Source organism: Pipistrellus hanaki, assembly GCF_964339955.1.
Source record: "Pipistrellus hanaki genome assembly, chromosome: 5".
Classification (NCBI taxonomy): domain Eukaryota; kingdom Metazoa; phylum Chordata; class Mammalia; order Chiroptera; family Vespertilionidae; genus Pipistrellus; species Pipistrellus hanaki.
In genome coordinates this window covers 16,621,950-16,646,048 of record NC_140507.1, presented here as the reverse complement: position 1 = coordinate 16,646,048, position 24,099 = coordinate 16,621,950, and the positions used below count along the sequence as shown (strand labels likewise).

The window sequence follows — 24,099 nt, the reverse complement described above, 5'->3', positions numbered from 1 at the left end:
CAATTCAGGACTCCAATCTGGATAGACACATACAGAGAGTTACTATTCTGCCTCCACATCTATAACCTTCTTCTTGAAAGAAAAACCTTAGACATGTTTCTAGATCAAAGAGTAAAAGCTACAAACTTTCAATTTATAAGTCTGAACAGGTAGTAGGCACTGTGACCAGTTCTAAACCCTTCTCAAGGAGTACCTTGCTCAAAAGATCCAGATTCAGACACAGCAACAGAATTGAGGCAATAAATCAAAACTGGAACACCAACTTTATTAACCACAGAAAAACTTTTTCTGAAAATTCAAAATTTGTCATTTTGGGAAAGATGAAATTTGTCTATATAAAGTAATATTTAAAAAATCTTCTGATCAATTTACAACAGAATATAAGCAGAGCTACATTTTAGTGTTATTGGTATACCTAGTTAGCCAAATCTATTTATATTCCTCCTTGCTTACAAATTGCTTCTTACCCCAAATAAGGCGATTACATAGAAACAGTCTTGACATTGATCTATGTTATGACTTTGCTGTTTTTTGGCTCTGAGAAAGCTATTGGGGCTCATGTTTAGACAAAAAGATCAATTGAAAAAATTATTACATTCTATTTAAAGGTTTTAGAAGAAGAGTGGCAGAACTCACAAAAGTTACCTAAATCATTAAAAACCATAAGGTTGAAGAACCTTTTAAAAAAGAGTGAATACCAAAATAACTTTTAGGAAAACAATAGTCTTTCAGTCTCTTAAACTGTTGAAGAGAACAAGAAGAAGGCTGAGGATCTAAAGGATAGTTGTACTTATAAACATGCTAAAGAATGCATTAAAACAAAAAGAATGAGGAAAAATATACGATGACTAACAGGTTAAATCCTCTGATAATGAACATCATTACTACGGGACTCCACAATGCACTTCAACAATAGTCAATCAACAAAAAACCCATTACTGTAAGTGTTTCACACTCCTGCACAGGGGATATGCATGAAAAACATCTGAAGAGACTCAGAATAACTGCAAACATGGAACTGTTTCTCTAAATGGCACTTACTGGTCTTGAATCCAGTTGAGTAGAGGTCAACAACTTGAAACTTGTCAACTTGGAGTGAGAGAGCAATTGTGGGAGAGCAATTTGAAGCCAAACGACACACTGCTATAGTTAACTCGTGTGGCTGCAAGTATATATAAATTTCTCCTCAATGCCAACTATCTGCTGAGAATTAAAGAGCAGATAAAAGTTTCTAACCAATTCCAAGAATTTATGTAATAAAGGGTAATCATTATAGAGTTTACATATATGCAGCTTCTTAAAGCCATAGATTTTATTAAAGAAAAAAGAAAGTGCATGGCATTAATTGATCAAGCACATTAATTCCAGAATTCAAAATTAAATACTTTTTCTCTTGCCTAATTATATCCATGACAAAATTGTTAATGTTCTGCACCATCAAAGAAAATACCAATATTTTCACCTGAGTATCCCACTAACCTTTATCTAGAGCTATTATTTTTGAACTTTCTTCTAAAAATTTCTTTTCAAATAATTTATTAATTATAACAACCGGGAGGAGCAGTGTGAGAACCTGAATACTTCAGCCAAGCAGTGAAGGCAACAAACTTCCTATAAAACTGCTATCCTGATTTAGTATAATTTTAGTATAATTTTTATATACTAAAATAGCCCTTCTCCTTCACTTCTGCAAGAGTACCCAGAATAGAGTGGCATTTCTTGGCCATCACAAGTCTCAGGTCAATCTTCTCTGATCTTCAATGTTCTGACAAAGGTCACTGGCCCTGCAATTCATGCCTCCGGTAACTCAGTCTTCTTTTCAATGAGCGAGATCTCCAGCACAGGTAGGAGCAGCTGAAAGGCATCCTGGATGTAGGAAGCACTGTTCGATGCCTGAATGGATTGGAAAAAAGGAAAAGAAAATACCACAGTCACTTAAAAGAGAAAATATACCATACAACAACAAAAAACTAATTTATATAAATCTAATAGAATCTGTAGCCTGACAAATAAGGGCAGACTTAATCATTTTAGTAAAGTTACAGGGAAAGAATGATCTAGCTCTTAAGAAGATATGAAAGCAGCAACAAAGAATGCCAGCATCTTTCGCCCAACTTGCACAGCAAAAATAACAGGCATTCTTTGTCATCCTGCTCAAATTTGTGCATGGCATTAATAGGTCAAGCACATTAATTCCAGAATTCAAAATTCAAAGCATTTTTGGTCAATTACTCAAAGAGGATTTCAGAAGGCTATGAATCTTATACCAATAAGATTTCCAGTCCCTTGTGAAAACTCTTCTTCCATGGACTCAACACTATCAGTGAACACAAGATAGGTGCTCACAAATGTGAACAAGGGAATCAGCTTTTAATGATGATTACAGTACAGATATATTTCTATCTGACATGTTCTAACCTTACAGAAGAATACCAACAGAGAGTTCATTACATTAAGATAAAATTAATAATTTCCAGGACAAGTGTTTCAAATCTTTAAGCAAGAACAACCAACTTAAAATAGCAACGGGGAACCTCTATCAAGTGAGTTTACCTATTTTGGATTTACCAATGGTAAGTATTCCTATTTAAACTTCAGTGTGGCATTTGATACCAAATTTTCCAGCCAAAAGAGACCTCAGTGACTAACTAGTGAAATCTCTCATTTTGCAAATAAAGATTATGAGATTACCAAGAAGGTAACTGTCGGGTATAGGGTCATCAGCAAATCAGGGAAGGTCCAGGACAAGACTGGGCTCCTTACATGCAAACTGATCTCATCTAAACATTGTTGCCATCTACTTACTTACTTTTTAAAAAACAACTGTTTAAGTGATCAGAATAATTTCCCAAACTATTCAAGGAAAATTATGCAGTTAAGGAATTAAAGGCATTTCAATAGTGGTGACTTTAAAGAATTCAAAACTAAAGTAGTAACTAAAAGTCCAGGAGCAAAAAACAAAAAATCTTTTACAATTCATATTAAAAACCTAACCAGTGCACAAAAATTCGTGCATTCGGAGGCATTCCTCAGCCCAGCCTGTGCCCTCATGACATCCAGGACCCCTCGGGGGATGTCCACTTGCTAGCATAAGCCCGCTTCCTGAGGGGTCGAGCCTAAGCTGGCAGTCAGACATCCCTCTGGCAGCCAGGGAGCCCTTGGGGGATATCCAACTAAGCCATTTGTCAGACATCCTTAGTGCTGCCACAGAGGTGGGAGAGGCTCCCGCCACCACCACTGCACTGGCCAGCCATGAGCCGGCTTCTGGCTGAGCAGCGCTCCTCCCGTGGAAGTGCACTAACCACCAGTGGGCAGTTCCTGCATTGAGCATCTGCCCCCTGATGGTCAGTGCATGTCATAGCAATCAGTCATTCCTGGTCTTTGAGCTGTTAGGGTCAATTTGCATATTACCCTTTTATTATATAGGATTATTATATAGAATTTTCTCCTCTCCAGATTTTCATAAATGTTTTAAACAGATTATCAAATGCCCAATTATTCACAAAATTAGTGTGCAAGATAGAATTCTTAAAACATGGAATTCAGAAAGCATCACATATGGGAGCAATATTCCATGATGGGATCCTCTTATACCTCCCTTTTTCATGGATTTAAAGAACCCACCTCTTTAAATTTTATGGACTAAGGATTATATCAGGGGTCTTCAAACTGCGGCCCGCGGGCCACATGCAGCCCGCAGAGGAGTCTGATCCGGCCCGCCAGGTTTTTTGGGCAGTGAGCGCAGCCGAGGTGTTACAGTAGGAATTAGTAGTTCATATAGTCCGGCCCTCCAGCTCTCTGAGGGACCATGATCTGGGCCCCACTTTAAAAAGTTTGAGGACCCCTGGATTATATAAACATGATACAACAAAGCAAATTTTCTAACAAAAAAATGACAAAATGTGGTGTGTTGTTTCTAATAAATCTCTGCTTAAGCCTTAGTCCTTTAAAAGCTTGCCTGCTTTTAATTTCCAACTCTTTCTGTTTATTTGCTGATTTCCAAGGGTATTTTGTTACTAAAAATTGTCCATTAACTGCCAAAGGACAGTACTAAGTAATGACAGCTTCCTACTTCCTGTGCACTTTACCTAGCAGCTTTTTTACATTTTGTAATAAACAGGGAATATGCATCAGATACACATCTTTGGGGTCATATATGCATCAATATGGCTAAACTACCAACCTTGTTGGGGGGGGGGGGGGGGAGGCCAAAAAATAAAAACTTAACAAGAGTTAATTAATACAAAATGCCTAAAAGTTAGAGACTTAAAAAAAATTTCTACTAACCTCTAGAAATACAGCAGTAATTAATGGATTAAGGACGTCTGCCTTTTCTTTGACCTAGAATAAAGAAAACAAAGTTAAATGTGCACAGCAGATTAAAAAAACCAATTAACATGGTATGATCCCACTTTGATATACACAACACACACATACACACACACCCAAACATAAATATAAGCATAGAAAAAGTCTGGACTGAGAGAGAGCAAAATGTCATATCTGGAAGTGCTTTAAATTTTAGCTTTAATTACAACTCTCCTATGGGCTAGGCACAGTTTACTCCTACAACATGGATGAACCTCAAAAACATTATGCTAAGTGAAATAAACCAGACACAAAATACTACAGATTGTATGATCTCATTTGTAGTAAATTTCCATAATTAGAAAATCTATAGATAGAAAGTAAATTAGTGTTGCTAAGAGATATAAGAGTATAGAGGAAAATAAATGACTGTTAATAGTATGAGGTTTTCTGGGAAATAATTAAAATGGTCAAAAAATAGATTATGATGATGGTTGCACAACTCTATAATATACTATGAAACCAAATATTATGATATGTAAACTATACCTTAATAAAGCTGTTTTCAAAACAAAACAGGCATCACCCCAACAAGAGACATGAATTCTTACCCCAGCAGTTGTTAGGCAGGTGGTAAACTCTTTAGACAAAGAGGACAATTCTTTACACAACACAACCGTCACCCTAGAAAAGAAGGGAGAAGAGTTAGGATGGTTCCTTCTTTTGTTTTCCTTTCACTCTTTCTTTTAATAGGCTATATTTAACAACTGTTAGAAGAGAACAAATCACTCATGATACTAAATGTGAAAGAAGAAAGCTTTTAAAGGGAGGAAGCATGCCTGTCAGCTAACCTATGCATTTGGGGACCCATTTGAATAGGCATCCATGCTACAAGAAGAGAAGGTTCACTCCATGGAAAAACATTTTCCTGCAAATCCTCTAAAAAGCAATATACTTTTCAGGAAAATCAAAGAAAATAATGGAAAATGCATTTTAAGGAAACAATACTTGTAAAACCCTATGTTCCACTTAGAAATATAGTTAAAATTCATACACATTCATTTATTCAACAAATATGTTGTAAAGTCTTCTTTGTGCCAGGTTCTAAGCTAGGGGTGTCGAACTCAGTCAGAGAAGGGTCCAAAATCTAAAATCCAGCCTAAATCGCGGGCCGAATGGTTTACTGAACAGTCAAACTGACAATGTCATAAACTGACAGCGGAGTGCAGTGATGACAGCGCGGTGCGGGCCACATTGCAAGGCCTGGTGGGCTGGATTTGGCCCGCGGGCCTTGTGTTTGACACATGTGTTCTAAGCCCTGGGGATATATCAGTAAACAAGCAAAGTCACAGTTTTCATGGGTCCTAACTTACTTGTTTATAACGGGGGGAGACTATATATGTATATATAGATGGACAGATGTGTGTATATGTAGGTATCCTATATAATAAAAGGCTAATATGCAAATTAACTGAACAGCAGAATGACTGGTCACTATGACACGCACTGACCACCAGGGGGCAGATGCTCAATACAGGAGCTGCCTCTTGGTAGTCAGTATGCTCCCAAAGGGGGAGCACTGCTCAGCCAAAAGCTAAGAATGTCCAGCTGCCAGCTTAGGGCTGCTCCCTGTAGGGAGTGAGTCTAAGCCATCAGTTGGACATTTCCTGAGGGCTCCCATACTACAAGAGGGCGCAGGATGGGTTGAGGGACCCACCTACCCAGAGTGCATGAATTTCATGCATCAGGCCTCTAGTATATACTTACATACACAGATTTATAAACACATCCATACATTCATTTTCATCCTATAAAATAAAACCCTAATATGCAAACCAACTGAACAGCAGAACAACCAGTCACTATGATGCGCACTGACCACCAGAGGACAGACGCTCAATAAAGGAGCTGCCCCCTGGTGGTCAGTGCGCTCCCACAAGGAAAGCGCTGCTTAGCCAGCAGCCCGGCTCATGGTTGGCAAGCACAATAGCGGCAGCGGGAGTCTCTCCTGCCTCCGTGGAAGTGTTAAGGAGCAGCAAGCCGAGCAATAAGGAGCAGCAAGCGGGCAGTAAGGAGCAAGGGGTCTTGGACTGTGAGAGGGATACCCTCCAAGGGGTCCTGGATTGTGAGAGGGTGCAGGCCGGGCTGAGGAACCTCCCCCTCAGTGAACGAATTTCATGCACACTAGAGGCCCAGTGCAAAAAAAATATTAAAAAATAAAACACACACACACACACACACACACACACACACACACTAGAGGCCCAATGCACGAAGATTCGTGCAATAATAGGCCTTCCTTCCTCCCAGTTCCTGGAACCCAGGCCTTCACTTTGGCCACCACCTTCTGCCTTCCCTCAGGCCCAGAGCTGCCTTCTGCCTTCACACGCTGCCCAGGGGCCCAGAGCAGCTGGGGCGAGAGGGGGGGGGGGGGGGGGAGGGGGCTTCTGCGTCGTTGCCATGGCGACAATGCAAGCATCCCAGCTTGGCTGCTGCCATCCTTGTCACATCAATTTGCATATTTCCTCCTTATTGGCTATGGGTGCTGCCATCTTTGTTGCAAAGTGATGGTCAATTTGCATATTTCATTTTTATTAAATAGGATATACACATACACACACCATATACACTAAATGGTGGCATAAGATAAGAAAATAAAGCAAGTAAAGGATTAGAAAATAGGAGAAGATACTATTTTAGATTGGATGGTAAAGAAAGCAACATTTGAGTGGAAACTTGAATTCTGTGAGGGAGTGAGTCATGACTGAAGAACAGGATGGATGGCATGGAATTCTGAACCCACCTCCCAAGGCTGTTCAAGATAAATCCAGGCCCTCCTATTACAAAGGGGCATCAAAACTAAAGGTGAAGAAGAGGTATAGAAAATATCAAGGGCCCCTCCCAATCCTAGTACACTGGACACTCTCTCACACATTTTTTTCCAATAAAAATTCTCATTGTTTAATTAAGAGATTTTTGTATTTACAAATAGGTCTTCCCCCTCTTCCCCCCATGACTATCTACATTTTATTATTTTTAAAATTTTTGTTCAAAATCAGCAATAGTGTGAAAGAAGGGCAAATGCAGGAGACAACCAGTCAATGTGCCGTTCTCATATCGATGTTTCTCTCTCTCTCCCAGCCTCCATCTATTCCTCCCTTTCACTCTCTATAAAAATCAATGGGAAAAAATATCCTCAGGTGAGGATTAACAAAACAAAACCACAAAAATAACCTGGGTAGATTATTCAACCTCTCTTGAGTCTGCATTTTTTCACTTTTAAAGCTGGAACAATCATTTAGGGTTGTTGTAAAAATTAAAAATGATACATGTAAATCCCTTAGCATGATGCCTGGCATATAATTAGCACTCAATAACTTAATTATCCAGAAATGAGATTCTTAAAACTATTTTCTGTTTTTACATATGTAAAATTCTATTCCTAGTAAGACCAATCAATAATCTGAGAACTAGTTTTCAGAGTATAAAGTAGTTAATAAAAGGGCAGAATTATAATGTAGTTTTATTGGAGTGAAAAAGAAACATCGCACTTGGCTATCTAACTAACTGAAACCCAAAATAAACAAAACCTGAAATATGTGAATGGTACAGTGTGAATAGTATCTTGCTGAAAGTTTTTAAAACTTTGGAAATAAGCCCAGAAAACTCTTTCAGTAATATGCATCACTTACAAGGATACTTATTACACTTACTGGGAAAGGGTTCTGCTTCTTTCTATAGCTGTCACTTCCTGCTTCTGGCCATGCAGAACCAGAGCTGCTGTTTTGTGAAACAATTCAATTGAGCAGGCAGTCATTTCGGCTAGGCTCCGGATTGCAAATGCATGGATATCCTGGATGGAAAAAAAAAAAAAAAAAAAAAGAAAGAAAAAAAACACAGGTGTTTTTTTTTAATCTCAATGACATTACCTTACTTCTCTCACACTGAAGGATTCAATACCTTGAAACCTCTTCTTCCATAGAAGTAATATAACTTTATAGCTGGACTCAATGCTATAAAAACAGAGGCTACCCTGAAGTTAGATGTGACCATGTGACTAAGTTTTCAACAAAAGATTTAGATAAAGCATCTTGTGGCAACTTCTGAAAACCCTCATAACACCACATATGTACCCTTCATCTTTTTCTTCACTCTTTTCCGTCCTATAGTCTGGAACTTAGATGTTACAACTTAAAACACAAAGTAGAAATTATGGATAAGAATGCAACAAAATACAAAGTCCCTGACTGCAATACCCCTGCATCTCACATCCTTTAAAAAACAAAACAAAAAAGAAAACCTTATTTGCTTTGGTTACCTCTATTGAATTTTTATTGATTTGCTCAGTTTTTTCTCCTTCTAACTGTTTTTCTTCTTCCTTCTCTTCTAATGGCTTCTCCAGAGATGTCCTAATCCATTCATAGGCTGCAGTTCTTGCCTAAATAAGAAAAAGATTATTATCCATCAACAATTCAATTCAGCTTACCAAGATTGTTGTGCATTGACCAAGAACATGCTAGCATCATGGAAGTTGGTGTTTTTGTTCTCATCCAAACATAACACCTAGTTTTTCAGTAATTAACTTACTAGAACTCTCTACGCCACCTAACACTGCTGTCCACTCATGCCTTCTTGAATTCTCTCATCCTTAGTATTTTTAAAAAATGAGGTATAATTTACATATAGCAAAGTGCACAGATCTTCAGAGCACAGCTCAAGAAATGTTTACATGTACATATGCCTATGTATCTGTGACCCAGGTCAAGATAAAGAACATTCCCATCAGCCCTAGCTGGTTTGGCTCAGTGGGCAGAGTGTCAACCTCGGACTAAAGAGTGTTGAGTTCGATTTCGATCAAAGACACATGCCCGGGTTGTGGGCTCCATCCTCAGTAGGAGGCGTGCAGGAAGCAGCTGGTCAATGATTCTCTCATCATGGATGTTTCTCTCTCCCCCTCTCCCTTCCTCTCTGAAATCAATAAAAATATATATATTTTTTAAATAATAATTTTTAAAAATAAAAAATATTTGAAAAACAAAAGAACATTCCCATCACCCTAGCTGTCCCCATTACCCCTTCCTAGTCAGTACTGCTCAAAAGGAGACCCCCTACTCCTACCTAAAGGTAACCATTCTTCCGTCTCACTATAACTTAATTTTACCGGTTCTTAAAATGCATATAAATGGAATCATAAGTATGTTCTAATTTGTGTCCAGTTTCTTAAGCAAAACATACTGCATGTCAGATTTATCTACAGTTTCTGTGTGTATCAGCAGTTCATTCTTATTTATTGCTGTGTAGTATTTTATTTTATACATACACCACATTTTACCAATTCAGATAATGGCTATTTGGGATGTTTCTAATTTTCTTTAACTTTTGTAATACATTATTTTCTGGTGTTCCCCCTACCCTTATCAGCATGTCTCCTTGACCTCCTTTGGCTGCCCCTCGAACATCATTACCTGGCCTTGGCTCTTTTGTCTCACCCCCTCCCTCTCCTCTCCACTCACCCTACTGCAGTGATTTTAAATACTCCCTACCTGCTGCTGGCTCCTAAATCCTTATTTTCCAGCACTGACTGCTCTTGAAAACAACATATTCCAACTGCCTGCTGGACATTTGAATCAGAATATTCTACAGGCATATCACATATAACATGTACAAAATTTGAATTGCCTTTCTCTCCCAAAAATTTTAATCCTTTTATCCCCCAGAACTTTAGAGGAACAATGATATATCAGTCATCCAAGCCAAAATATGTGAGCCATCTTAGAATCTTCCCTTCCCAATCAATCACCAAGATGGTCTGATTCTACCCTATTTCTCCATCAGTCCCTCCTCTTTCTATTACCACCTCTTGATTTCAGATCCACTTTGTGGCTATAACACCCTGATTGGTCTCCCTGCTTCTGATCTGGCTCATCTTAAATCCATCTTCCTTAATGCTACCAGTGATCTACCTGAGCCCAGAGCTGACCATTCCTCTTCTCTTCACTGGTTTCCCATCAACCAGATCATGCTCTTTAAAATTATTTTAAGAAGTCCCTTTAAGGATCAATACAGGGGGCTGGAAGCAATGTGTACCTGCTGCAGACTGTCCTGAAATGTTTCTAGAGATTGGGAAAGGAGGGTGAAGAAGCATCAAGCAGCCCAAGACCCAGTGAGTAATGTCCCATGAGCTGACACTGACAGATGCTATGCGGGTATTGCTATGGAAACTGGCCCTCCCTATCCACTCTGAACTTTGACCAAAGTCTCTCCATGTTCCAGATATGTAAAGACAGCTCAAGTATCACTGCCGAGGCCATGGACTCTCACATTTACACGAGCTAAATGGTCATTATCTTAGTCACTGTGTTCTAGGAAATGGCAACCTCCGGCTTCCTAAGGTCAGATGCCACATCCCATTATCTGTGAAACATTCAGAGCCCTGTGGACAGTTACAGCCTCACAAGAGGCTAACCCCTTGGTGTCATGAAGGCTGGTGAGCACTGCCGGCTTTGGTTGACCAACTCTGTGACTAATTAAAGTTTTCACACAATCAAAACATTCCAAATGAAAACAGGTAAGGACGGCAGATGTGTGTGTTCCAGGGGAAAGGAAGGGGATGCAAATGTGAGTCCAGCATGTTAACCTGTGAAAGCAAGAGGCAGGCAAAAGATGTGGAACTCAGAATTTACCCTCAATCTTGTTGGCATCCTTGCCAGGAACTTACAATCTTACCTTCTTTACACACTAAATCCAAACAAGTTAAAAAAAAAAAAATCAGCAAGAAATAGTAACTTACCCTGGCAAGTTTCTCTGGTCTGGAGGAGACATGCAGCTGGGAAAATAGCTCTGTTATCTCTTTGGTAAACTCTTCATCCCCTAAAAAAAAAGTCCCATGTAAAACACTATAGAAAGAGGAGTGAGGATCACAGGATGGGAAGGGTGGTGCACAAGGAGAACAAGAAAAGGAATAATAATAGCAGCAGCAGCAGCATCCTATCTAATAAAGAGGGAATATGCTAATTGACCCTCACGCCATCACAAAATGGTGGCACCCATAGCCAATAAGGAGGGGATATGCTAATTGACTGCCCTGCCCTCAAAGATGGCAGCGCCCAGTCACCTCAGCTTCCCAGCCACCCAGGGTTGGCCAGAGGTGCAGGCAAGCCTTGGATGGCAATTGCCCAGCTGCCCCGGGCCCCCCAAGGCTTAGATAACCAGAGATGGCCAAGGCTTGCACTGACGGCAGTGGCAGCAGCAGAGGTGGGTTGCCTCCGCCCCTGAGGGCTCCAGAACTGTGAGAGAAGGCAGGCTGGGCTGAGGAACCCCCCAACTTCAGTGCATGAATTTTCATGCACCGGGCCTCTATAGTGTGTATGTGTGTGTGTCTGTGTATGTATATATGTGCATATGTGTATATATATGAAAGAAGAGGGATAAAATGAAGCTAGGAAGGTAAGCAGGATCCAGGTAATGAAGGGCCTAATAAATCATGGTGAGGTATTCAAACTTAAACACAGACAGATATGTCCAATTTAAATTTTAGAAAAATCACTTTGGCTCCTGAGGGTGGGCAGGGTGAACTGAAAGGGGAACAGGAAGGGAGGCAGGAAGGCTAAGGAAATAATCTGGGATCTGGGTAAAAATTAATGGTGGACAAAAAGAAAGGAAGAGGAAAAGTGATTCCAGAATGCTAGAAGGATGGTAAGGAAGCTGTCGGAAGGGCCTTGCAGGAGATGATAGGAAACGGAATACTCATACTTGAGAAACATACATGGGTCAAGATTAAAAAACAAACAAATGGCAGAAAATGCTCTTTTCCTTTCTACTCATCTAAATCCTACCCACTATCCCTTGGAAGCCCACCCCAAGGACTCTCTGTACCACAGAATGCATAGACAATTCTTGTACATATAAGTCTTCTGGCACCAACAATCTGTATGAGTCTTTCTTAGACAGCATTTCATGTTTCATCAGAATTAATTATTATTGTTTCATAGCAGCTTTTTCTCCAAAGTTCTATCTTGGCTTTTCTCTCTCCCTCTGTTATTCTTTTATCCTCCTTTTATCATTCAAGAATGAGAATTCAAATGCTTTAGTGATCCCAGGTATAATATGGTTTTAGAAAAAGCTGATCTCATGAAATTATACAACTGTAAATAATATAAGTGCCGAAACCGGTTTGGCTCAGTGGATAGAGCATTTGCCTGCGGACTCAAGGGTCCCAGGTTCAATTCCAGTCAAGGGCATGTACCTTGGTTGCGGGCACATCCCAAGTAGGGGGTGTGCAGGAGGCAGCTGATTGATGATTCACTCTCACTGATGTTTCTAACTCTCTATCCCTCTCTCTCTCTGTAAAAAATCAATAAAATGTATTTTAAAAAATAATAATATAAGTAATAAAAACAACTCCTAATCATATCTTACTGTCTAAAAACCTAAAACTTGACTTTTAGGCAGGCATTTTGTTTTCTCAGTTAAAGCTCAAATTTATGTAGGTGAATCCATACTGGGATGCATGCACCCCAAGAGGTTCACAAAGTAATCTAATAGAAGAGGTGGAACTTTCAATTTATAGACATCTGTCTCATTCTTTTTAAAATTCTATTTTAGGGTATACTTTAGAATATAAATAATATATTATTATAGTATTACTCAATGCATAATTTACAAATATTCCAATATGGATGGATATATTAGGTCTAAGTGCTCAAAAAACTCTTATTGCTAAGAGTTGATCAAAAAGTGTTTGGAGATCACTGTCATGTATTCTCCACAGATATGAGTATAAAAAGTAGTTGTTGCATTAGAATAAAAGTGTGTAGGGATGGGAAGGAGACAGCTAGTGCTTTGGAGGGACTCAGGAGAAGGGGTAACATTCCCCAAGCAGGAAGTATTCTTCCCAAGCAGAAGGATCATTGTATTAAGATAAAAGAGAGGGCTAAGGATGTTGATAGAAAACAAAAATGACCAATATCATCAGAACCAGGTTCTGTGGTTTTCTCTCCCCTCTGCTGCCACCACTTTTTTTTTTTTTTTTTTTTAACCAAGTTCATTGAGATACAATTAAATGCCAAGGTCAGTGCTGCAATCTCAACCAAGGGATTGGTTGAGGGTTATTAGGAAGGAGGGCATGCAGCACTCCACTGCTATCTTGGTGGAGTCCTGATCTGTGGCAAAGAGGTAGAAGAGAAAAATAACACACTATATCCTTCCCACTCAGATGTTAGGTTTTCATATTACCTTTTTTCTCTTCTTCCTCTTCCTCAGAGAACTCTGGTAGGAAAAATGCTTCTTTTAGCTGCTCCAATTCAAATTTTAGAGTCTCTAATTCTTCTCCACTTAGAGAATTAAGAATAGATTTCACCTGAATCAATATAAAATAATAAGTTGTGGGAGTATAAAAAAGAAAGACATCCGCAAATGGAGAAGAGGCATAGATCTACTTAAAATCAAAATTATGAGCTCACCAGCCAACACAATCTATTCCTTAAGAACCTTAACACAACAGACTGGTCATTATAAAAAGGTAGAATGTGTACTTCCAAAAATAATATAAGACAGAAATGTCTGGAAATGAAGCAGTCTTGAATTAAAAGCTAACAGGTAACTATATCCAAATTGGCAATTTAAGCCAAAGAAACTTTAAAAAAGGACCAAGGTGAAGAAAAATAGCAAATGTGCTATTAAGAGTTCTTTGTTAATCTCTCCTTTTTTGTTTAAATTTTAAAAATAACACTTGGGTTATTCTATTTCCAGCAATTAGTTCAAACATTAGTTTTTAGTCTGTTTTGGCCTGGTATTCTCAGAGTCTCAAGCCTCCATCTGAAACACATTTCATCCTCCAACTGTACAAAAGGAAAAGGAACTATAAAGCATTCCTTTGCTTGGCGACTATTCCAGCTGATATTTTGGTTTAGAATTACCTTTACTTCACTTTCTCGGGAAAGCATCTCCAGAGCTTCTAGATGTGAAAGGCCTTGAAATTCATCAAAGAGTACCCCGTAATGCGTTTTCCTGTCTGTTTCTATGGTAACCTCATTTGTGGTCCTCTGCTCTTCCTTCTCCTTCGCCTCTCTTAAAACCTGAAGAGACAGAGGCATTACATTTCAAGTAATGAGAGCTCAAGGGTGAGATGGGTAACAGTATAGAGCACTGCTCTTTCCTTCTTGGCACTGTGATTCAAATCTGATAGGCTCAGGAGCAGCAGGGGGAAATGATCACACATAATTTGATTCCAGACAGGGTAAATAACACCCTAGGAACCAGGTGTTTCTCTGAAAGTAGTTTAAACATTAATCTAATAAACACTCTGAAAGGACTTGGCATCTTACACTGCACTGACAGGAGGCCCCTGCAGAAAGGAAGGGGGGGGGGGGGGCTGGGACATTTTCTAAGCATTAGAGCTCTCCCTTTCCTCTTAACCTCCACCCTCCCCAAGGTTCCCCCGCCCCACACCATACACACACAAAAATGCCTTAATTTTACAAATCATTAAAAATTCTTCAAAAGGAAATGCTATCAATGTCCCAAGTTACCAAAGGCAAAAATATACAGATCAACAAAGAAATAGGAAACCAACCGGTAAAGACAGTACCTGAGACAATGTAGAATTCCGGTGCATCAGACCCTTGGTTCTTTTAAATCCAGGATCCCCTTCTGCTATTACATCCATTGTCTTTTTCCCAATGAATTCTAAGGCATCCAAACCCCCACTGATAACCGTCTTTCCCTAGGAAACACATGCAACCTCATTACAAATAATACCGAAAAAGACACATGCATGTTTTGACTACATGAAATAGTGGCTTACACCAAGCACTGGCAAAAATGTAGAGCAACTGAAACAATCATACACCACTTGTGTGAATATAAATTGGTATAACCACTTTGGGAAACTGTAATTATCTACTATAGCTGAACCTATGAATATCCTATGATCCAGCAATTCCACACATGGTTACATACTTAAACAGAAACTTGTACAGAGGTTCATCAAAAGACATATAGGAATGCCCACACAAGGCTTTTTGTAAAAGCAAAAAACTAGAAACTATCCCAATACTCACCAACCTGTGGAATGAGTAAATGTGACACAGTCACACAATGAAACACAGCAAATAAAATACAATACTCTACACACACTTTACCATGGATAAATCATACAAACATAATGTTGAGTGAAAGAAGCCAGATACAACAGAGTACATTCTGTATGATTCCATTTACATAAAGTTTAAGAGCAGGCAAAATTTATCTACGATGGTAGATGTCAGGATTGTGATTATCTTGGTAGGCAAGAGAAGGAGGCACAGATGACTGGGAAACAGCAGATGATGTACCATCATGTTGTTTCTTAGTCTGAATGTGTTCACGCTGTGAAAATTCAAGTAGAGCACTTAGGCTTTCCATTTTCTGTATATGTGTTATACTTCAATAAAAGTTAAAATTAAAAAGTATTAGCTATCTATATTCATATAGAAAAGATATTAAGCTTTAATGTTTCTATCCCTAAGCAGTGTGGCTCAGTTGATTGGGTGCCATCCCATACACCAAAAGATTCCCAGTCAGGGCATATGTCCAGATTAAGGTTTTGATCCCTGGTAAGGGACATGCAGGAGACAGCTTACTGATGTATCCCTCTCACATTGATGTTTCTCTCTCTTTTTCTTCCTCTCCTCTAAGAATCAATTAAAAAATCTTCTTAAAAAGTGTTTCTAATCATACAGTTTTACAAGTATCCATCATAAATATATTTCCCCTTTGCCTAAAAGATGCAATTATGAGACAAATATTTTTGTAAAGCAGAGTTTTCTAGGGCTACCAAACTAAGAATTCTTATTCCAAAAAATGTTACACACATTTCCTCTCCATTACATTTAACGTCCTGCTCCCACCTTTACTCCTTTAAAGCGAGTTTTCAAGTACCTGTAATTCTACCCTTAAGATCAAAGTGATTTGGAATGCCAATTAGTTCCCATGGCTTTTCAAGGATGAGGGAGAAAGAGACAAGATTCCATTGTAATCTTGGAAGGAAGCAGGCCACCTTATACTCACTGTGCTCTGAACAGCAGTAGAGATAGTAGAGAATACACCAAGTGCCCCAGTCACCGGTGAGAAGTTTTCATTCTCTTTGGCATTTGTCTCTCCTACAGGAAGTAGAGAATGGGTCCATAAATGGTTTTTCTTTGTTAGCATCCATGTGAATTTTTTAAAAATCAGACCCTACTTCCCACATAGAAAGTATGTCTTTTTGTTTCATTAAACTATTTGCCTATTTTAAAATGAAAGGTAAGATAGCTTTTTTTTCTTTTTCATTTAATTTCAAAAATAAAATCCAATCTATTACTATATGATCCCATTTACAGGATCTTCTGAACAAAATATAGAGTTAGAAAAAGATCAGTGGTTGTCAAGAGCTGAGAGTATGTGTATGCATTAGGGGACTTTGGGAGAAATGATGAATATATTATTTTGATTTCCTATATATAGAAAATATTCTCTATCTGTATAATCAAATGGACTGTGTAAACAGGATTGCATGCTTGTCAAAACATATAAAACTTGTCGAAACCGGTTTGGCTCAGTGGATAGAGTGTCGGGCTGTGGACTCAAGGATCCCAGATTCGATTCCGGTCAAGGGCATTGTACGTTGGTTGCAGGCACATTCCCGGTAGGGGGAGTGCAGGAGGCAGCTGGTCGATGTTTCTCTCTCATTGATGTTTCTAGCTCTCTATCCCTTTCCCTTCCTCTCTGTAAAAAATCAATAAAATATATTTTTTTAAATATTAAAAAAACAAAAACATATAAAACTATATACCTAAAAAGAGTAAACTTGCCTGGCTGGTGTTGCTCAGCGGTTGAGTTTCGACCCATGAATCAGGAGGTCACAGTTTTGATTCCTAGTCAGGGCACATGCCCAGGTTGCAGGCTCAATCCCCAGTAGGGGGCATACAGGAGGCAGCTAATCAATAATCTCTCTCTCATTGAAGTTTCTATCCCTCTCATGCTTTTTTTCCTCTCTCTGAAATCAATACATTTTTTAAGAAGACCCCCACATTTTAAAAATCCAACCACAAAAATATATACCCCCAAAAGTAATACATTAAAGTATTTTTCCATACCATGATAGTTTCAAAATTAGCTAACTCTTATTGGACTTTTACTAATTATGCCAAGCAATGTGATGGGCAATTTTCATATTCTATGTTCAAGAACTTATTTATTTAAGGTTTACAAAAGTCCTTTGAGTCACCAGTCCCATCATGCCCTGAATATCAGAGGCTCAATAATTTTCTACTGAAAAAAGAGCTCAACCATTCTATTATATGTTGATCCATAATTCTATGTCTTATTGTTTCAATATACTGACCTGCTGCATACTGAACCTCATTTGAAATTTCATTGGGATTAGGGATTCCAAGGGAATTCTCTGCCTTCTCAATGACATTTGAAATACCTTGTCCTAACAAGAAAAATGATAACATTTTTATATTTAAATATTACTTGCTATTAGTCTCCAAAACTGAAAAAATAAACCAAAAATTAAAACCATATATTTAATGTATGAACAGCTACAGAACATGTTATTTGGATCTTACATTATCTTTGGAAATGCATCCTTATCAAAAGAGAAAAAATAATTCAGTATCACCAAAGAATAATTTTATATTAATAAATCCTAAACTTCAACCTTATAAGTAGGAAATGCTGTAAATTCTAGTGGCTGTGTAAATCAGCCCATCAATACTAATGCATCCTCAAACTATAAACATAAAAATTACTAATAAATCACTTTTAACCCAGATCTTCAGCAAAATACACATAAAAATTAATAAAAATAACTGATGTCCTTACCTACTGTGGCTACTGTAGCTGAGGCTGAGGAAAGTAAGGACTTGCCCCAGCTGCCCCAATAGCCCCATCCAGTCTGGGGTTCATCTTTGGAAACAGTCTCCTAATTTTCCCAGTAGCCAGAAAAACAAAAAGCAAAAGAAATTTTTTTAAATTAGAGGAAAATAAGAGTGTATAGACAAGGCAACTAATTTGTAGCCAAAAGTATGGGCAAACGAATACACATTATTTGGCTAAAGAAATGTATTGTTTGACTGACAGAGATGAACATAACCTCCATGTAAGCACCACCCCACAAAGACAACTACTCATAAAGGCATTTATAAACCTGAGAAAATTATGTTTTATGCTTATAAACGGAAATAGGTGCAATTCTGAACTGGCATTGATTCTAAATTATTTTTAACCCTTACATTTTTTAACCTCAATTTGTAACAGATACTCTACTTTGCCTACAGCTTGTGATGCCTGAATAGGAAGAACTTCTGAAGTCTCATGGTCACCGGAAGGTTTGGACTCTGGTCTTTTCCGAGTAGAAACTACAGGTTCAGGTTTGCTCTCTGACTTGATACTTTGGTTGTCAGATTCAGAATTCTTGGCTGGCTCCGAGTTCTCATCTTCAGGGATGGCGGTTGCTTTGCTCTCTGACTTGATACTTTGGTCGTCAGACTCAGAATTCTTGGCTGGCTCGGAGTTCTCATCTTCAGGGATGGGGGTTGCTTCAGTTATCACTGGAGTCTCAATATCTTCTTTTTCTGACATGATTAGATCATTGCCTGGTAACATAAAAGCCCAAGAACAAATTAATTAGATAGGTTTTTCAGGTATAAGCTATTTGTTTCAACCTTTTATTTCGAGATCAGAGACTCACATGCAAGTAAGAAATAATACAAAGAAACCTCATTCAGTTTCCCCCAATGGTTAACAATTGTTTAACTATAGTATAATATCACAACCAGGATATTGATAGAAACAATCAACTGACTTTATTCGGATCTCACCAGTTTTATATGCTTTCATTTGTGCATGTGTAATTAGTTCTATAAAAAGTTATTACATGTACAGATTTCTGTGACCATCACCAAGTCAGGATATAGAAACGTTCAATCACAGGGATCACTTGGGCTATTCTTTTTGGGCCACATTCCATTCTCTTCCAATCTCATAGCCACCAATGATCTGTTCATCTCTAATTTTGTCATTTCAAGATGGGATTTAAATACAATCACAGACTATGTAAGCTTTTGAGATCAACTTTTTTCACTAGCTTAAGACCCTCAAGATTCATCCAAGTTGTTGTGTGCATCCATAGCTTCTCCTTTTTATAGCCAAGTAATATTCCTTTGTAAGGAAATATTGTTTCACCATTTACCTGTTGTTTATAGTTTGAGGCTATTACAAATAAAACAACTATTAACAGTCATGTGCAACTTTTTATGGGAACATAAGCTTTAATTTCTCTAGAATAAATGTCCCAAAGTACAACCATTGGTACTTAATTTTATAGGAAACTGTCATACTCTTTTTTTCATATATATATTTTCATTTTTTTACAGAGGGGAAGAGAGATAGTTAGAAACATCGATGAGAAACATCAATAGCTGCCTCCCGCACACCTCCTACTGGGGATGTGCCTGCAACCAAGGTACATGCCCTTGACTGAAATCGAACCTGTGACCTTTCAGTCTACAGGCCGACGCTCTATCCACTGAGCCAAACCGGGTAGGGCTGTTATACTCTTTTCCAAAATAGCATTCCCACCAGGAATGTATGAATGATCATGTTTCTCTGCACTCTTACTAGAATTTGGTATTATTTTTTATTTGAGCCATTCTGCTAGGTGTGTGATACTTTAAGTTGCATTCCTCTAATCCAGTGGTCGGCAAACTGTGGCTCGCGAGCCACATACAGCTCTTTGGCCCCTTGAGTGTAGCTCTTCCACAAAATACCACATGTGGGCACGCACGTACAGTGCGATTGAAACTTTGTGGCCCATGTGCAGAAGTTGGTTTTGGGCCCGGGCGAGTCTATTTTGAAGTGGTTCTAACACCGAGCCACACTCAAGGGGCCAAAGAGCTGCATGTGGCTTGTGAGCCAGTTTGCCAACCACTGCTCTAATCAATAATGGTATTAAACATCTTTCATGTGCTCATTTGCCATCTATATATCCTCTTCAGTAAAATACCTATTTGTATTTTTTGCTCACTTTCTACTTGAATTTCTTTTCTTTTACTGTTGAGTTTTGAGAGCTCCTTTTATATTCTAGATTCAAGTCCTTTGTCAGATATGTGGTCTGCAAATATTTTAACCCAATTATAGCTTATCTCTTCATCCTCTTTAAAAGCAAAACTTTTTCATTTCAATGAGGGCCAATTAATCAACTTTTCCTTTTACTGAATTTTCAGAGAAATTATGAAATCCAAGCTATCAGGTAGTATTTTCATCAGACTTAACTCCTGAATGGCAATGTTAACCAATTCAATTCCTTCCAGGAGTATAGCTCTTAGACAATTAAAACCAAAATATTAGTGTTTTCACAAGGAGCAGATGCTGCTAGTTTACAGGATAACCAAATATCACCAGGGAAGATACAAATGTATCCAATATATACATACATATAAACACACACACACACACACACACACACACACACACACATATACACACACACAATGAGACCTTAGATATATACAAACACAGATTTTGTACCAATATATACTAAATGCAGACCCAATCCAGACCATAAAAATGTTCCTAATGTACTAGAAAAGAAAGACATATTAACAATTAAGACATCTTGGAAGGCCCTAGCCCGTTTGGCTCAATGGATAGAGCGCTGGCCTGTGGACTGAAGGGTCTGATTCCTGTCAAGAGCACATGCCCAGACCATGGGCTCGATCCCCAATAGGGGGTGTGCAAGAGGCAGCCAATCAATGATTTTCTCTCATCATTTATGTCTCAATCTCTCTCTCTCTCTCTATCCCTTTCTCTCTCTGAAATAAAAAAATATATATTTAATTTTTTAAGGCATATTAAGGAGCACTATACTAAAAGAACAGAGAGAATGAAGTCTGCTAGAAACAGAGAATAACACTCATGGACAATATATGAAATAGACATAGAATATTGGCCACAAACTGGGATTTTTGATTGCCAAATATAGCCTACAAATGTTTTTATTTGGCTTGCACAATGTTTAAACAATTGTTAATATTAATTGCTAACATTTAAAACTAAAAGTTTGTATACAAATAGATTTCTAACTTCCTTTGTCAAATTGAAAGATCTTGCAACACTGGGCCCACATTCGACCTGGTAATAACTAGTTTATAGCAAATAGTTGCTGGAATATTTTAGACGGGGTCCTGCCCTCTAGTTCTCCACAACTAATTTGACTGTTTATGTGACCTAATTAACCCCTATAGACATCTGAGCTTGCAACACCTGCCTTAAAGGGCACTTAGCATTTTGACGGATGAAGATGCCAATGAGAGAATTCAGGGTATGGAAACAAAACATGGGAAAGCTCAAAGGCCCAAGGTGTGACAGTATGAAATATGCAGTAGTAAATATGGCAGGGAGAAGGTGGGAAGGCATAGGGTAGAAAGGTAGATTTATACAACACCATGGAGCCTAGATACATTATACTAGAGGCCCAATGCATGAAATTTATGCAAGAGTGGCCTTCCTTCCCCCAGCTATGGGCACCGGCTCCCTCCCCCCCCCCCCCCCCATCACCACCACCAGGGACCCCAGCTTCCCTCGCAGCCCTGGTCTCCTCCAGAAGGTCTTCCAGAAGGACATCCGGTCTAATTAGCATATTATGATTTTATTATTATAGATACATACATTATACATTCCCAAAACACCTAGAAAAAAAAAATCTAGATACAACTACCCATAGACATACAAACCAAGTTTGAAATATCATTCATTTATTTGCAAACACTTTAGTACCTACTAGTTACCAAACTCTGGATACAATTTCTGTGCCCCACTTACTCCAAGGGTCAAATGGAATGACTACACAGTTCTTGCATAAAATTCAATTAATGTTCTGTGTAGTTGAATATGTACTTTTTAAACTATCTTTTAACTCTCCTTATGCTCTCTCCAAATTACAATGCATAGTAACAGTAATATATATTACAAATACAACATTCTATGTATAGTATGTATAGTATACATACCACACAGAGCATATGTACTACATAATCTATATAATTTTGCAAAAGACTGGAAGGACATACTCTAAAATACTAGACACTGGCTATCGCTACTCTTTCTATTGTATATCAAAGATTTAGTGATATTTGAGCTAGGTGGAAAGAGAAGTTTTTGTGGTGCTGGCTGTTTGTGTTTTTTTAAGTTTTCCAAGTATTCTGTAGTAAGTGTTCTATTTGCATAATTGGAGGACAAAAGACTCAAAGGACTGGGGCATTACAAGCAAAACTAAATGGCTGAGTTATATATTTTGAAAGTAAAAATGTTTACAGCATATATATATATGTGTGTGTGTGTGTGTGTGTGTGTGTGTACTTTTCCGCACTATCTTGGAGAACTAACAGCCACATATTTACTACAATGGAAGGAGGTTTCGCTTAGTAACTAAGAGCACGGGCTCTGGAGTTGGAGCGACTTGCTTCCAGCTCCGTACTGCAGTGATTGTGAGAAAGCGAGTTCACCGATCTGTGTCTCCGTTTCCTCGTCTGTAAATGCGGCTGGGAGGAAATACCTACTGGCCAGAGGTCCCATAGAGATTCAATGACACGGTGTGTGCGAGGGGCTTGGAACAGAGACTGGCCCGTGACCGGTCGTGGGTAACATCTTGCTGTTAGTACTCGTGCTGCTGGTTGTTTACACCACTGCAATCGTTATGAACAGGCTGTCTAGATGGACAGACGTGCGCTCTCACTCCCTCCCACAAACAAGATCTCCAAAAGGGAGAATGAGTGTAAACGCAAGCGCTAAGCTGACGAATTCGTCCACGACGAATCTTCCTCCCACTAACGTAGCGCTTCAATGCCCACAGCGCTCCCACAGCCTCAGCGTCCAGCCGCGAGGTGGCCGCCCCCCCCCGCCGCAGACCGTCTTCCCCCGACCCCAGCGACCCGGGCCCCGCGGCCCGGCTCCGGGACCCCGCACCCGACCAGCCTCCTCCCGGGAAACCCCGCACCCCGCCGGCGGCCACCCTCACCGCCGCCACTGCTGCCGACGAGCCGCTCCTACTACCCCGGAAGTACTCCTTCCGCCCGGAGGCAGGCTCGCCTTCCCGAGATCACTTCCGGGTCAAGCCGTTCCGGCCGGAAAAAGACTTGGTGCCGCTCCGGTAAGTGAGATCGCGGTGGGGGTCGCTGCGGGAAGGGGGAAGGGGGCGCTGCTGGGGTAACCTAGGCTTGGGTCCGAGCCTGAGGGTTGGGGTAGACTGTATCCGCCGGGTTTGTTTTGAAGGCGTGGCCTGAGCTGCCGGAGCTCGGCAGTCCTACGTTTGCGGAAGGACAACAACACGCCAGGCAGGACACGCCCTGCCCGCAGGTAGTTGACATTTTAGTGTGGAAGCCAAACAGGAAAGGGGAGGGGGCATTGAGGGGTTGGGCGAATAAAGGATTAAGATTGGTAGTTACAGAATAGTCTTGGGCTTGTAAAGTACAGCATAGGGAACATATATTTACTAGGGATGGTGGCAGGTGGTACTGGGGGACACCACACACTTTGTAAAGTATGTGGTTGTCTAATCCAGTGTTTTTCAACCTTTTTTGGGCAAAGGCACACTTGTTTCATGAAAAAAATCACGAGGCACACCACCATTAGAAAATGTTAAAAAATTTAACTCTGTGCCTATATTGACTATATATAAAGTAATTCTCTTGAATAGGAATCAAATAAACACAAAGAAAGTATTTTATAATTACTTTATCATGAAATATTAAGTAAACAAAATAGTGA

General features: G+C 39.3%; 2 protein-coding genes across 5 annotated transcripts in view; one reads left to right on the top strand and one right to left on the bottom strand.

Annotated features, from left to right (window-relative positions):
• Nucleotides 1-244: 244 nt before the first annotated feature.
• FAM114A2 (family with sequence similarity 114 member A2) lies at nt 245-23,456 on the bottom strand. Of its 2 annotated transcripts, none has more exons than XM_084885456.1 (14): nt 23,351-23,456; nt 18,601-18,929; nt 18,157-18,256; nt 17,672-17,764; nt 16,357-16,448; nt 14,897-15,031; nt 14,226-14,384; nt 13,543-13,666; nt 11,099-11,178; nt 8,627-8,746; nt 8,022-8,161; nt 4,920-4,992; nt 4,288-4,341; nt 245-1,893 (listed from the first exon to the last, which is right to left on the bottom strand). In XM_084885456.1, the coding sequence occupies exons 2-14, from the start codon at nt 18,913-18,915 to the stop codon at nt 1,792-1,794; spliced, it is 1,587 nt and encodes a 528-aa protein (XP_084741582.1). In that variant the 5' UTR covers nt 18,916-18,929; nt 23,351-23,456; the 3' UTR covers nt 245-1,791. The 2 variants fall into 2 exon arrangements, with proteins under 2 accessions (XP_084741582.1, XP_084741583.1); XM_084885457.1 differs by having other exon boundaries at nt 18,610-18,929.
• The window catches only part of MFAP3 (microfibril associated protein 3), a 20,467-nt gene continuing 19,808 nt past the window's right edge, over nt 23,441-24,099 (top strand). The window contains exons 1-2 of one of the 3 annotated variants that reach the window (XM_084885459.1): nt 23,441-23,482; nt 23,605-23,688. The gene's annotated coding sequence lies outside the window, so the exon portion shown is untranslated. The other 2 variants (XM_084885460.1, XM_084885458.1) reach the window with 2 other exon arrangements.

Excerpts from the sequence above, each read along its gene's own strand:
- FAM114A2 (XM_084885456.1), bottom strand. The coding sequence starts at position 18,915 with ATGTCAGAAAAAGAAGATATTGAGACTCCAGTGATAACTGAAGCAACC. Across the intron at positions 11,179-13,542 it reads AGAGGAAGAAGAGAAAAAAG|GGGATGAAGAGTTTACCAAA; the intron begins GTAATATGAAAA and ends CTTTTTTTTTAG. Across the intron at positions 8,747-11,098 it reads GACCAGAGAAACTTGCCAGG|GCAAGAACTGCAGCCTATGA; the intron begins GTAAGTTACTAT and ends TTTCTTATTTAG.